The sequence below is a fragment of the Carassius auratus genome, chromosome 27 (genome assembly GCF_003368295.1).
Source record: "Carassius auratus strain Wakin chromosome 27, ASM336829v1, whole genome shotgun sequence".
Taxonomy (NCBI): Eukaryota; Metazoa; Chordata; class Actinopteri; order Cypriniformes; family Cyprinidae; genus Carassius; species Carassius auratus.
In genome coordinates, this window is record NC_039269.1 from 3833528 (window position 1) to 3846663 (window position 13136).

The 13136-nt window shown below is 34.3% G+C and overlaps 2 protein-coding genes and 1 long non-coding RNA gene across 3 annotated transcripts; all 3 read left to right on the plus strand.

The window, feature by feature from the left end:
* Window positions 1-427: 427 nt before the first annotated feature.
* Window positions 428-1324, plus strand: LOC113046345 (C-C motif chemokine 2-like). The gene is made up of 3 exons (XM_026207233.1): window positions 428-607; window positions 756-867; window positions 1014-1324. Exons 1-3 carry the CDS (start codon window positions 538-540, stop codon window positions 1204-1206), a joined length of 375 nt encoding a protein of 124 aa, XP_026063018.1. The 5' UTR covers window positions 428-537; the 3' UTR covers window positions 1207-1324.
* A 3276-nt stretch (window positions 1325-4600) lies between these two features.
* On the plus strand, window positions 4601-5442 carry LOC113046346 (uncharacterized). Its single transcript, XR_003276068.1, has 3 exons — window positions 4601-4765; window positions 4914-5025; window positions 5172-5442. It is a non-coding gene; the product is annotated as an uncharacterized LOC113046346 (long non-coding RNA).
* A 5054-nt stretch (window positions 5443-10496) lies between these two features.
* LOC113046347 (C-C motif chemokine 12-like) lies at window positions 10497-12112 on the plus strand. The gene is made up of 3 exons (XM_026207234.1): window positions 10497-10773; window positions 11053-11164; window positions 11374-12112. Exons 1-3 carry the CDS (start codon window positions 10713-10715, stop codon window positions 11636-11638), a joined length of 438 nt encoding a protein of 145 aa, XP_026063019.1. The 5' UTR covers window positions 10497-10712; the 3' UTR covers window positions 11639-12112.
* Window positions 12113-13136: the final 1024 nt, after the last annotated feature.

Consider the following 13136-nt stretch of genomic DNA (forward strand, 5'->3'; position numbering starts at 1 on the left):
AAAAATAAATCTTTCAACCACAAGGATCAGATAGGCACTCTGATACTGCTTGCATGATAAAAGCCGCTGAATGTAGTAGGGGAAGGAAGCAGACCAGCATGACCTAAAAATCAGGAAATACATCAAAGTTAAATTTGTCAGTAATAGGCAATACTATTCATTATTTTAATCATTATATTAAAATCATCTGTTTCAAATACACATTGTGTTAAATGTCCTCGTTTCCAACTAGTTTATGAATATGTAAATATTGATTACATGTTGTGTCTGGATCTTACACAGATAACAACAGTTATTCATTGGACATTTTTGTCACCATACGTGACATTTTATGACCATATGTCATGATTAGTAAAAACCTTGACAGGTGTTCTGGTTAATGGTTTGTTGAGTATTACCCAAGTTTTCTGCCTGTGGTGGCGTGAGATTGGAGCTGTATCTGTGGGCGGTTGCTCTTTGTGTCCCAGTTCAGGGCTGAGCTTAAATAGACGCTGTCTTTCTTGAGGGTCACATCACGGGTGACGACCAAGCTAGAAAATGAAGTCTTGTATGTTGGGTTTCTATGCAGCTCTGATGCTGTGGCTTCTGGTCTTGTTCTCAATTCAAGGTGGGTTTTACACATTCTTACTAATATACAGAAAGTCTTGTATGTATTGGCACTAGATTCATTACTGATGATGGATATGGTGATGCTAAGTGCATTTGTAAGGTTTTTAAAGTTATAGTTTAAACAAATTTTCTTTTATCTCTAATAGATGCTCGCGTTATTTCAAGCTGTCTGACAACTTCAGATACTAAAGTCCCTCTGAAGAATCTGCTAAACTACACAATCCAGAGCAAACCCTTGTTCTCTGTGGATGCTGCGAGGTGAGAATCTATTCAGATTATTGCAGATTTATCTAGTATTATTAATACATGATCTAAAGGCAGAATAAAAGCTTTATTTTACCTAATATTGTTCATAATAGGACTGGAAGATATTAAATAATAGCTCGTTTTATTTTATTCTGTAGATTTCTTACAATCAAAAGAAAAACAATCTGCTCAGATCCCTCCTCATCATGGGCCAAAAACGCAATGAATTACCTGGATCAAAAGAACAAAAAACAGCAGTCGGTATCAAACAAAACGGCTCGTCAATCTGTGACACAGGTTCCTGTGAATACATCCACCGCAAATAGGACTCAGTTATCGGCACAGATTTAAATGATGACCCTTTTGGATGAAAATTGTTGGTTGAACTGTATGACTGTTTTTAATGGTTTTCTTTTTATTGCACTTTATTGTACATCACACAATTTAAGTTACGATTAAAAAAAAATTTATAGGATTACTTTTAAAAAAAACTGTTTTCGTAATTTTATGTTTTATATGTATATCTATAATTTGTATTTTATTAAAACTATTCAAAGATTTGATTATGTATTTTTTTATTGTATGTGTAGAGACACTGTTGTCAAATATAAAAAAACAATCCTCTGTGTCAGACTACTTTTAAGTGATGAACTTAAGTATTTTAATCTATGTAGCTTTAATTATCAATATTTTAAGTCAAATTAACTTTTTAAAGTTATTTTTCAGAACATAGATGGACCACTGTCGGGGCTTTTGAAGTAAACTTAAAAAGTGCAATGTATTCTACAAAAAGGTAAAAATCAATATGGTACAGTAACAGTTTAACCACTCGAGAGCACTGAAACATCTCAAGCGACGATAAAACCAAATCTAGATGCCTCTGACTAAATTCTACCCTGCACTCTAGGATGAACTGAAAACATGAAAAAAACTAAAGCCATCTATAGTTATACAACACTTTTAGGGTAAATGTAAAAAATATGCATTGATCAGACAAATACAATAGAGTGGTAACTATTGTTCTTGCTATTTACTAGTTGCTTATTAACACGCATATTGGTTGTTTATGAGCACTCATAAAGCACATATTAATGCATTATTCTGCATGGTCATATTATAGATTCCCTAATCTACACCACGACAAAACTTAACAACTACCATACTAAATATTAGTAATTAGCAAATTAGTAGTTAGTTCATGGAAAAACTCTTATTTCTTATTCGAGAGCAGGGCTATTCAAATCTTGCACTGGAGGGCCAATGCGGTGCAGAGTTTGGCTCCAACTCTAGTCAAACGCACCTGAGCATGCTAATCAATGGTTTTAGGATTATTAGAAAATCACAGGCAGGTGACTTTGATCAGGGTTGGAGCCAAACTCTGCACCGAATTGGCCCTCCAGGGCAAGATTTATATAACCCTTTTCTAGAGTGTTACAGCTACTTTGATTAATTTTTAAGGCTACTGCGCAGATATTACTTTAGTACAAATAGCAGATTACTGCTATTTACACTGAATAGCATTTAGCATTATTTGAACACGTAATGTAAACAAAAATAAAAAAAAAATGCTATTTGTTGCTTAGTTCAAGTTGCATCTTCCACCATTTACACTGAGTTCCCTATAAATAGCATTAAATAGCTGTATAGCATGTAAATAGCTGCTGTCTTTATATATATTTGATTGATCAAACTATGACTTTTCTTACTGTTCTTCAAGCACACAAATAATTAATTACTATGCACTTTAGTTGGTAATTGTTTTTCTAAACACCCACTTCCCCAATTCTGAGGAATAGTGAATGTCCTCGTTTCTTTCATGTGGTTAATTTGGCCAGTCATCATCTATGTACATACAGTACCTCCTTGCGGTTTTGCAGCTGTGCAAAATAGCAAGGAGACAACTTTCTACCAGCGCTTGTTTAACACCCAGAATGCAGCGAAAGATGAGCATTTTGGAAAGCAGGGCCGTACAGAGACCTTTGGAGGGGTAGGTGCTCAAAATATAAAAAACGGCTGTGCTCCTTGATGATACGTGTATCGAAATGGATGCTTCTGTATTGATACAGCAGCAAATGACATGACGCAGTTTTGAAAACAAATCACAGAACAGAAAAGACCATTTTAAGTTTAAAAAATGGTTTAAGTTAAGTTAAAAAAAAATTATTTTGCACCTTTTAATTACTCTAGAATTAGAAACTATTATTATTATTATTATGATTATTATTTGTTTTATATATATATATATATATATATATATATATATATATATATATATATATATATATATATATATATATATATATATACTGAATAAATATGTAATTTTAATCATTTGTTTTTCGGGCAGGTGTTTTTAGATGTAAATCTAGATTTCAATTCAAAATGACAGAATTGATAGTCTATGCATGACCTGATGTTTTATTTGTATCCAAAATGAGGAGATGTGAACATCATGAAGCACTGAACTCTCTCATGTAGTGTATTTATACAAGAATCTGTCCCCATTTCTGCGAGCATCTTCTTTGGCTTGAAAGAGCTGTCTGAGTTTTGAAGTGAACCATGGTTTGTCATTATTGTAGGTTAAATGAGTCCTGGTAGGAATGCACATGTCTTCACAGAAACTGATTTAAGAAGTTACAGTCTCTGTGAGCTCATCCAGATCAGTGGCAGAAGCTTCAAAAACACTCCAAACAGTGAGGTCGAAACAGGCTGAGTGTAGCTTTGTCATGCACTTGTTTTGTGATCTCAACTTTTGGTTTGTAGTTCTGTTTCGTCCATGTTTCCCTCTGGATTGTTTCAAGGTGTATTTTGTTAGTCCCATTTCCCTTTTGTATGTAATGATAATGGAAAGATCATATTTATGAGATGAATGTAGGCTACATAAAAAGTAAAAACAATTATGTGTGATGAAATTTGAAATTACTGAGTTTCCAAGTTGGGGTTTGTCTGTAAGAAAACATACATTTGTTTAAATTAATCAAATATTAGTATTTCATTCAGAAGAAAACGATTTATGTTGCATGTACCAAAAATGACAATATTGTACCGTTACAAAATAAAATGCCTCAGTTTACAGAACCTTCACAAATTGAATGAAAACAGGGCAAAAACAAACAGATATGCATTCTATAATCCAAATTTTCCACAAAAAGAAAAAAGAAAAAAAAAGCAGTTATTAAAGAAATAAAAAATGTACACTGCCAAACTACTTTAACCAAAGCACTTAAATGCACCTCGCACCAAGTTTAACTGATTATTACATTGATTACTTTCTCAAGGCTTAAAAAAAAAAAAATCTTTCAACCACAAGGATCAGCACTCTGATACTGCTTGCATGATAAAAGCCCCTAACTGTGGTAGGGGAAAGAAGCAGACCACCATGACCTAAAATATCAGGAAATACATCAAACAGAGTTAAAAGTACAGCAAAGTTAAATTTGTCAGTAATAGGCAATACTATACATTATATTAAACATTATAGTAAAATCATCTGTTTCAAATACAGATTGTGTTAAATGTCCTCGTTTCCAACTAGTTTATGAATATGTAAATATTGATTTCATGTTGTGTCTGGATCTTACACAGAAAACAACAGTTATTCATTGGACATTTTTGTCACCATACGTGACATTTTATGACCATATGTCATGATTAGTAAAAACCTTGACAGGTGTTCTGGGTAGTGGTTTGTTGAGTATTACCCAAGTTTTCTGCCTGTGGTGGCGTGAGATTGGAGCTGTATCTGTGGGCGGTTGCTCTTTGTGTCCCAGTTCAGGGCTGAGCTTAAATAGACGCTGTCTTTCTTGAGGGTCACATCACGGGTGACGACCAAGCTAGAAAATGAAGTCTTGTATGTTGGGTTTCTATGCAGTTCTGCTGTTGTGGCTTCTGGTCTTGTTCTCAATTCAAGGTGGGTTTCACACATTCTTACTAATATACAGAAAGTCTTGTATGTATTGGCACTAGATTCATTACTGATGATGGATATGGTGATGCTAAGTGCATTTGTAAGGTTTTTAAAGTTATAGTTTAAACAAATTTTCTTTTATCTCTAATAGATGCTCGCGTTATTTCAAGCTGTCTGACAACTTCAGATACTAAAGTCCCTCTGAAGAATCTGCTAAACTACACAATCCAGAGCAAACCCTTGTTCTCTGTGGATGCTGCGAGGTGAGAATCTATTCAGATTATTGCAGATTTATCTAGTATTATTAAGACTTGATCTAAAGGCAGAATAAAAGCTTTATTTTACCTAATATTGTTCATAATAGGACTGGAAGATATTAAATAATAGCTCGTTTTAATTTATTCTGTAGATTTCTTACAATCAAAAGAAAAACAATCTGCTCAGATCCCTCCTCATCATGGGCCAAAAACGCAATGAATTACCTGGATCAAAAGAACAAAAAACGGCAGTCGGTATCAAACAAAACGGCTCGTCAATCTGTGACACAGGTTCCTGTGAATACATCCGCCGCAAATAGGACTCGGTTATCGGCACAGATTTAAATGATGACCCTTTTGGATGAAAATTGTTGGTTGAACTGTATGACTTTGCATTTTTAATGGTTTTCTTTTTATTGCACTTTATTGTACATCACACACTTTAAGTTACAATATATATATATATATATATATATATATATATATATATATATATATATATATATATATACAGTATATATCAATGTACAGGATTACGTTTAAAAAAAAAAATTATTTAACTTTATAAAAAGTTTTCTGTGTATATCTATAATTTGTATTTTATTACAATTATTAAAAGATTTGATCATGTATTTTTGTTTTTATTGTGTTTTTATTGTATTATAAGTGGTACTTTTTAAGTAATTTAATCTATGTAGCTTTAATTATCAGTATTTTAAGTCACATTAACTTATTTAAGTTATTTTTCAGAACATAGATGGACCACTGTCGGGGCTTTTGAAGTAAACTTAAAAGTGCAATGTATTCTACAAAAAGGTAAAAATCAATATGGTACAGTAACAGTTTAACCACTCGAGAGCACTGAAACATCTCAAGCGACGATAAAACCAAATCTAGATGCCTCTGACTAAATTCTACCCTGCACTCTAGGATGAACTGAAAACATGAAAAAAAAACTAAAGACATCAAGAATTATACAAGACATTATTATACAAGGTAAATGTACAAAACATGCCTTGATCAGGCAAATACAATAGAGTGGTAAGTATTGTTCTTGCTATTTACTAGTTGCTTATTAACATGCATATTGTCTGTTTTTGGCACTTATAAAGCACATATTAATGCATTATTCTGCATGCCATATTTTAGATTCCCTAATCTACACCACGACTAAACTTAACAACTACCGTACTAAATATGAATAAGCAGCAAATTAGTTTCAGGTGAATAATATAGTGAATATGCCCTCTTTATTCTAGATTGTTACAGCTACTTTGATAATTTTTTATGGCTATTATGCAGATATTACTTTAGTACAAATAGCATGTTACTGCTATTTACACTGAATAGCATTTATCACTATTTGCATGTAATGTAAAAAAAAAAAAAAAAAAATGCTATTTGTTGCTTAGTTCAAGTTGCATCTTCCACTATTTACCTTTAGTGTTCAAAAAATAGAATTTTTACACTAAGTGTAAATAGCTGCTTTCTTTATATCTTAGATTTAATTGATCAAACTATGATTTTTCTTACTGTTCTAGCACACAAATAATTAATCACTATGCACTTTAGTAGTTAATTGTTTTTCTAAACACCCACTTCCCCAATTCTGAGGAATAGTGAATGTCCTCATTTCTTTCCTGTGGTTAATTTGGCCAGTCATCATCTATGTACATACAGTACCTCCTTGCGGTTTTGCAGCTGTGCTAAATAGCAAGGAGACAACTTTCTACCAGCACTCGTTTAACCCCCATCGGACACAGAATGAAGCATTGTGAAGCAAAAGATGAGCAGGAGACTTTTGGAGGGGGAGGTGCTTAAACTATAAAAGAGGCACAAGGAACACGGCTGTGCTCCTTGCTGATACGTGTATCGAAATCGATGCTTCTGTATTGATGCAGCAGCAAATTACACGACAGAGTTTTCAAAAAGAATCACAGAACAGAAAATACCATTTTAAGTAAAAAAAAAAAAAATGGTTTAAGTGTTCTAAGTTTACTATTTTTTTTAATTACTCTGGAATTAGAAACTGATTCATTATTATTATTATTGTTATTATTATTATTATTATTATTATTATTATTTAATAGTTAATAGGGTATGGTAGGGTATGGTAGATTTGCTGTTGTAAACACTACTGTTGGTGTTAATAAAATAAAATAAAATTCTATTCTAATCCTGTTATAAATGTATTAATTTTTTGAATGATGATCATAAAAACAGGATTGATAAATTGGAGGATGAGAAAATTAGTATACGCCTGTTTTACCATGTGTTGTGATAATTTTTATGGCACTTTGTTATGGATAGTCTATGCATGACCTGATGTTTTATTTGTATCCAACATGAGGAGACGTGAACATCATGAAGCACTGAACTCTCTCGTGCAGTGAATGCCTTATTCACACTGGAAGCCAGATGGCGCTCTCGCGCAAGTCCAAAACAGTCTCATTGAAGTAATAATTTATGAAGTGCAGGAAATCCCTGATATGAACAAAACCATCCTGCCATCGCTATAGCTGAGCTGAATAAAAAGCAGAAACGTTTTTACTGATGAAGTAACATGAACATGAAGACATAAATAAATAGCCAAAACTATATGAATAATGCAGTACTGATTGACATGTAAGTTAGTATAGAAAAATTTCCTGCCTTATTCCATGATAAAAAAAAAAAAAAGGTGTCTGTAGTAGCCTTTTTAAACCAATCATAAAATTGTCATTAGGAAAATATTGAACAAAAACATTAGCCCCTTGCTGCAGCTGATGTTACTTCCACAGGCTACAGGCTGTACCTGCTCTCTTCAGGACATTCTTAATAAAATGAGTATACAAACTCCAATGAGAACTCAACTTACCAGCAGCCGTGGACGTGTAGTGCGCAAAATGACTAACGTGAGGGATGGTCCCGGATGAGATCATTTGAAGAAAGGCTTATCATTAGGATCATTTTATTTACACCTAAATTAATATTTATTAATTTTACTAATAGTTGGATTGGGCAGGCCTTCATAAAAGCGAGTTTAATTAAAAAAAAAAAAAAAAAAAATCTTGACAAAGGGGCTGCCCCACGGCACGTGCCTATAGTGGAAAGTATTAGTCACAGTGAGCAACCGAACATTACATCCAGAATTACACTTAGACATTGCATCATGCTATAGACTGAAGAACTGATAGCCTCCCAGCCATAAAATGTACATGTATTAGTTTAATGAATTCAACTTCCTATTCATCGGGAAGAAGGAGGCGGGAACCGGCACACAATCAAACAGAGACTTTAATAATCACAAAATAAACAGAACAGCGTATCAGCCCCTCACGGATGACTGATGTGCACAAATAAAAAGCAAAACATAAACTAAAATCCCAGGCCTGGTCCTCTCTCGTCCTTCACGGTCGTCGCTCCAGTTTTATATCCTTACATCTCCTACGTGGGACTCGAGACCGGCGGTGGGGCGCAGGTGTCGCTGATTTCCCAATCATTCCGCCGGCCTCACTCCTCGTTCCCACGTCCCTCGGCCCTGCCCCCCTCGCCACAATTAGTTTAGCAGATGCCTTTATCCAAAACAACTTATAAACGAGGAACATTTAAGCAATTATTCAAAGATTACCTTGTAAATGAACAGTCAAAATCTAGATGATACGATGGAAAAGTATATGTGTGGCCCATTATGATGCTCCATAATGGCTAAAGTCAAAGGTGCATGCTTTCCATATTAGCAGTACAGAGGGTGTGAGAGAGCAAAACCTCACTGTGAGAGCTCAATATGTGGGTTCATGGTGGGGATGCTGAGCATCTGCCACTGCATGAGTGTTGCCGACCAAACTGTGAGAGGAAGAACCTCCTAATTCACAGAGCTAGCATTGGTTTGGTGGGGTTTCCCCCCTTGTTTGGTTTCCACGTATGTTATTTCCAAGACATGCGCTTTAACATTCTCTTTTAGCTAAGCAAATGCTATCATAAACTATATGACACCAGATATATGTTTTATTTATTGACTAATCTAGAGACCTAATCTAGAGACCTAATCTATAGACATGAATACATTTTCGACGGATGTTGTATGTGTGAAGACACAGGAAGTACAGTCATGTGTAGATACGCCCAGGAGCAGTTTCACATGTCATGGTAGCTTTTGGTTTAGAGTGATGGTGAAAGTGCACCTGTGGCTTACTTACAGATGAACTGCTTTAAATTTTTGCATGTGGTTTGTCTTTTACCCCTCTCATTTTCCTCTCTTGTTGACGGTCCACTCTATAGTCACAATGACCGTCAGTTGACCGTAATGGAACATGTTATTTGACTTTAGAAAGGAAAACCCATACTGGTTATTCGATATTTTACTTCTGTAATTTGATAGAAAGCGATTGGATCGAAAATTGGGCCCAGTGATTGGTGGGAAGGGGTGAACAGTATTGTTTCAGGCTGAAAATTTGAATTGTTTCAGAAGCAGTTTGTGTAAATATTAGAAGGACAAAACTATGACCATTAAATCATGCATCGTAAGACCCAAGATTTATGTTAAGAAGCACTTTATTTTCATCAAATATCCTGAAGAAATACACCATGGTTTCCACAAAGATACTAAGCAGTACAACTGCTTTTAACATTTAGAATAAGTAGAAAACAACTATTTTGAATGATAGCCTAATAATATTTCAAAATGTTTGATCAAATAAATGCAGTCTCCGTGAGCATAAGACACTCAAAACTCAAAACAATCCCAAACTTCCGAAAAGTATTTTATGCACATTTAGTTACTAAGTGTTCCTGTAGCTCAAACAGTAGATGGAGCTAGCAGGTCTGAAAATGCATGAACTGAAGAAAAAAAAAAGTCACTTTGAATAAAAATGTCTGCCAACTGCTTGTTTTCTCACTCAGACCACTGGGGAATTATTTATCACTTTGTTTGATGACTTATATCCTAAACTGTAGGTGGACGAATCCTGTCTGTGGCTGAAGCCCCCTTCTAGTCATTTGTTCCATTAAGCCCCCATGTAACCACAAATAAACCTATTGGTTAGCTAGCTTAGCTTCTTCTTCAGTAATGCTACAATTGAAGTCCAGTCAGTGAAGTTGGTTTTAAAGGACTGTATTATCTTACAGGGGTTATCTTAAAGGTGCTGTCATATAAGCACAAAGGCAAAAAAGGTCCATTGTTGATTTCCAATAGTGTTCCAAAAGGTACAGTTCATACAAAAAAAAAAAAAATATATATATATACAGCTTTCTGTTGGTTGACATGACAATTTCATGTGACCAGTTCAAACGCATCAAACAAGCAAAATCTGCATGTAGAACAGTTTTACAAATTATAACTGCAAATTAAAGCTTCACCTGAAGAAAAATATCACCTCGTAGTATTTAAAGAGAAAATCAAACACTTTCTGCATAAAGTGAGGAAAAAAAGCAACAATAAAATAAATTCACGAATAAATGAATAATGATTTCCGTTCGTATATTAGTCAGTTTGTTGTGTTTAACACTCCGACCACTGGAGATTTCATATAACAGCTTTTACTCTAGTATGTGGGGAAATTAATTAGCAGCACATAGTCTTCCACTGGGCAGCTAGGTTACCACAAATTCTACCCTGTCTAGAGGGGTAGGCAGATGTGCGGTTTCCTGCTCCTTTATTAAAACTTTCACCCGAGTTGGTCATTGCAGTTTGGCTAGACGACTTGATCAAGGTGATGCTGATTTTCACGGCTTGTGTTTTTGGGGTCATTTTCGGGTCCCTCTGTGTGTATACCGGTAAGTTTTTTGTTTATTTTTTTTTTCTGTGAATGAGGTGCATTTATGACTTGTGGTATGGTTTGAAATAAAGTGAGAGTATAGATAAGGTCTGTGCATTTGTGGTTATGAGACTTTACTTCCGTAGCTCTGCTGTAGAACTGAGTGGTTTTGTGGACATGTTGACTTGTGTGAGAACAAATTGAAAACTTTTTTACTGATACCTAAATATGAAGTATGAAATTAAATTTGGATTAATCATAGTAATAAATGTGTCAGCATTTGTTTTTACATATACAGATGGACGTCCAGTGAGCTGTTGCTTCAAAGTAGGACTCAGGAAACTGCCTTTTGACAAAGTGTTGAACTACAGAATACAAACTAAACCACTGTGTCCTATAACAGCAGTTGTGTAAGTAAACTACAGCAGTCCCTAAGAGGACAAAGTCATTAGATCAACTAGACTGTCTGCTTAACTTTGCTAGAAATACATAAATTGTAATAAAGTCAGCATAAATATTTTAATATAAAGTTATCTTAGCTAAAGCACAGAAAAAGATAACAGATAAACCGATAAATCTGCTTATATGAGCACTGATAACAAAATATCCTTCCTTCCAGGATCCAGACAGTATCTGGGAAAAGACTTTGTTTTGATCCTAACAGTAACTGGACAAAGAGAGCCATGTGGAAGGTGGATGAAGCAAAGAAGAGGACCAGAGAGCAGGATCCTGTACCTGCAGAAGGAGCGTCAACGGAGGGGAGCAGACAAAGGGCAGAACCAGTAACAGCAACAGAGTTGCCACTAAATAGCCAGTGGAATGTAGTAACAGCAAGACTGAAAGTTAAAGGTAAAGCTAAAGACAACCACAAACGGGTGTCATAAGGGTGCCAAAGAAATTAGAAAAAGGTTTTATCATGTACTGATGTGGGCCAGGGACACTGCACTGTTGTTTTCATAGTATATTTTTCTTTAGTTGATCCATTTTGCTATGCCAGCACTCTCATGAACATGTTTAGTTTTCACCATTGCATTAAAGCTGCTGTCTGTGATTTTTTTGTATTAAAAATTGTTTTTTATAAAGAGATGTCCCACCTCACCAGACAAGCTGGCCCACTCTGAAATTGTCAAGTGCATGAACTCAAAAATACAAGTTTAACAGTAGTGGCCTGCTTTAGCTGAATTCAACATATATATGTAGCCTATATTAGTGTAAATTTGAAAAAGCCAACTATCATACAGGATACCTCTCCAACTCTCAACTCAAGGGGCTGATACTAAGTCTAAACATAGTTTAAAATACAATAAACCTTTATGAATCACACTTAACAGTATTCTTAAAGGGATACTCCACTGTGATTTTATATTAAACTATGTTTTTCCCTTAACTGCTTTCAAAGTGTCACCGCGCGCCAAATCGATTGAGTGCACGCACTGAGACGAGAGCGGTATGTATCAACTCGTCTTAGGTAAGGGAAAAACATAGTTTAATATGAAAACACGGTGGAGTATCCCTTTAAGTCTAGGAATAATGTAAAATGACATAATTCTTACAATGTTGGCACACTTTATACTGTACATACTGTCCCAGATGAATGTAGACAGGTTGTGACATGATTCAATTAAATTAAATTCAAGTTATTTCAGTTTAGTTCACCTAATCTTTATACTGACACCAACATCATGGGAAAGTATAAGCTACAGGTAATAGATATGCAACATGGATGTGCAGTTCTAAATAACCATCCGATTGAAATAGCCTCTCTGGAGCAAATAGCGGAGAGCGGGTTTGTCGTAACATGATAAGAGTTATAACGACACCTTTTCCACCTATCAGGGATAATCTAGGAATCCTAAGATCATTTCATTACTTACCCGCCACTTCCTTCTTTTCGATCTTATGTGAATGGATGACAAGGCTATAAATAGGTATATGCAGATTTTATTAATTAAAAAAAAATTATTTATATATATATATATATATATATATATATATATATATATATATATATATATATATATATATATATATTAGTGCTGTCAATCGATTAAAAAAAATTAACTAATTAATCGCACAATTTTTTAAAATTAATCGCGATTAATCGCGATTAATTGCAATTAAAAGACTGAAACTTTTTGGATATGTAAATGTAAAATGTAAATAATTAATGTAAACTCAAGACAAAGAAACTATTTAAATTCAAAATATGATTGTTTATTGGAATTTTTGTTTAACTTGTAACACAGATTTTCTCATGTAAACAACATACCTGCAATAAACCATCAATATCCTCCAAATTAACTGTTGGCTTGAAAGCCATATTTATTACAGAAATAAAAACACAGGCATGTAAGTACCATTTGAATTTCAAAACAATCAATG

Excerpts from the sequence above, each read along its gene's own strand:
- LOC113046347 (XM_026207234.1), top strand. The coding sequence starts at position 10,713 with ATGCTGATTTTCACGGCTTGTGTTTTTGGGGTCATTTTCGGGTCCCTC. Across the intron at positions 10,774-11,052 it reads GTCCCTCTGTGTGTATACCG|ATGGACGTCCAGTGAGCTGT; the intron begins GTAAGTTTTTTG and ends TTACATATACAG. Across the intron at positions 11,165-11,373 it reads TGTCCTATAACAGCAGTTGT|GATCCAGACAGTATCTGGGA; the intron begins GTAAGTAAACTA and ends CCTTCCTTCCAG.
- LOC113046345 (XM_026207233.1), top strand. The coding sequence starts at position 538 with ATGAAGTCTTGTATGTTGGGTTTCTATGCAGCTCTGATGCTGTGGCTT. Across the intron at positions 608-755 it reads GGTCTTGTTCTCAATTCAAG|ATGCTCGCGTTATTTCAAGC; the intron begins GTGGGTTTTACA and ends TATCTCTAATAG. Across the intron at positions 868-1,013 it reads TTCTCTGTGGATGCTGCGAG|ATTTCTTACAATCAAAAGAA; the intron begins GTGAGAATCTAT and ends TTTATTCTGTAG.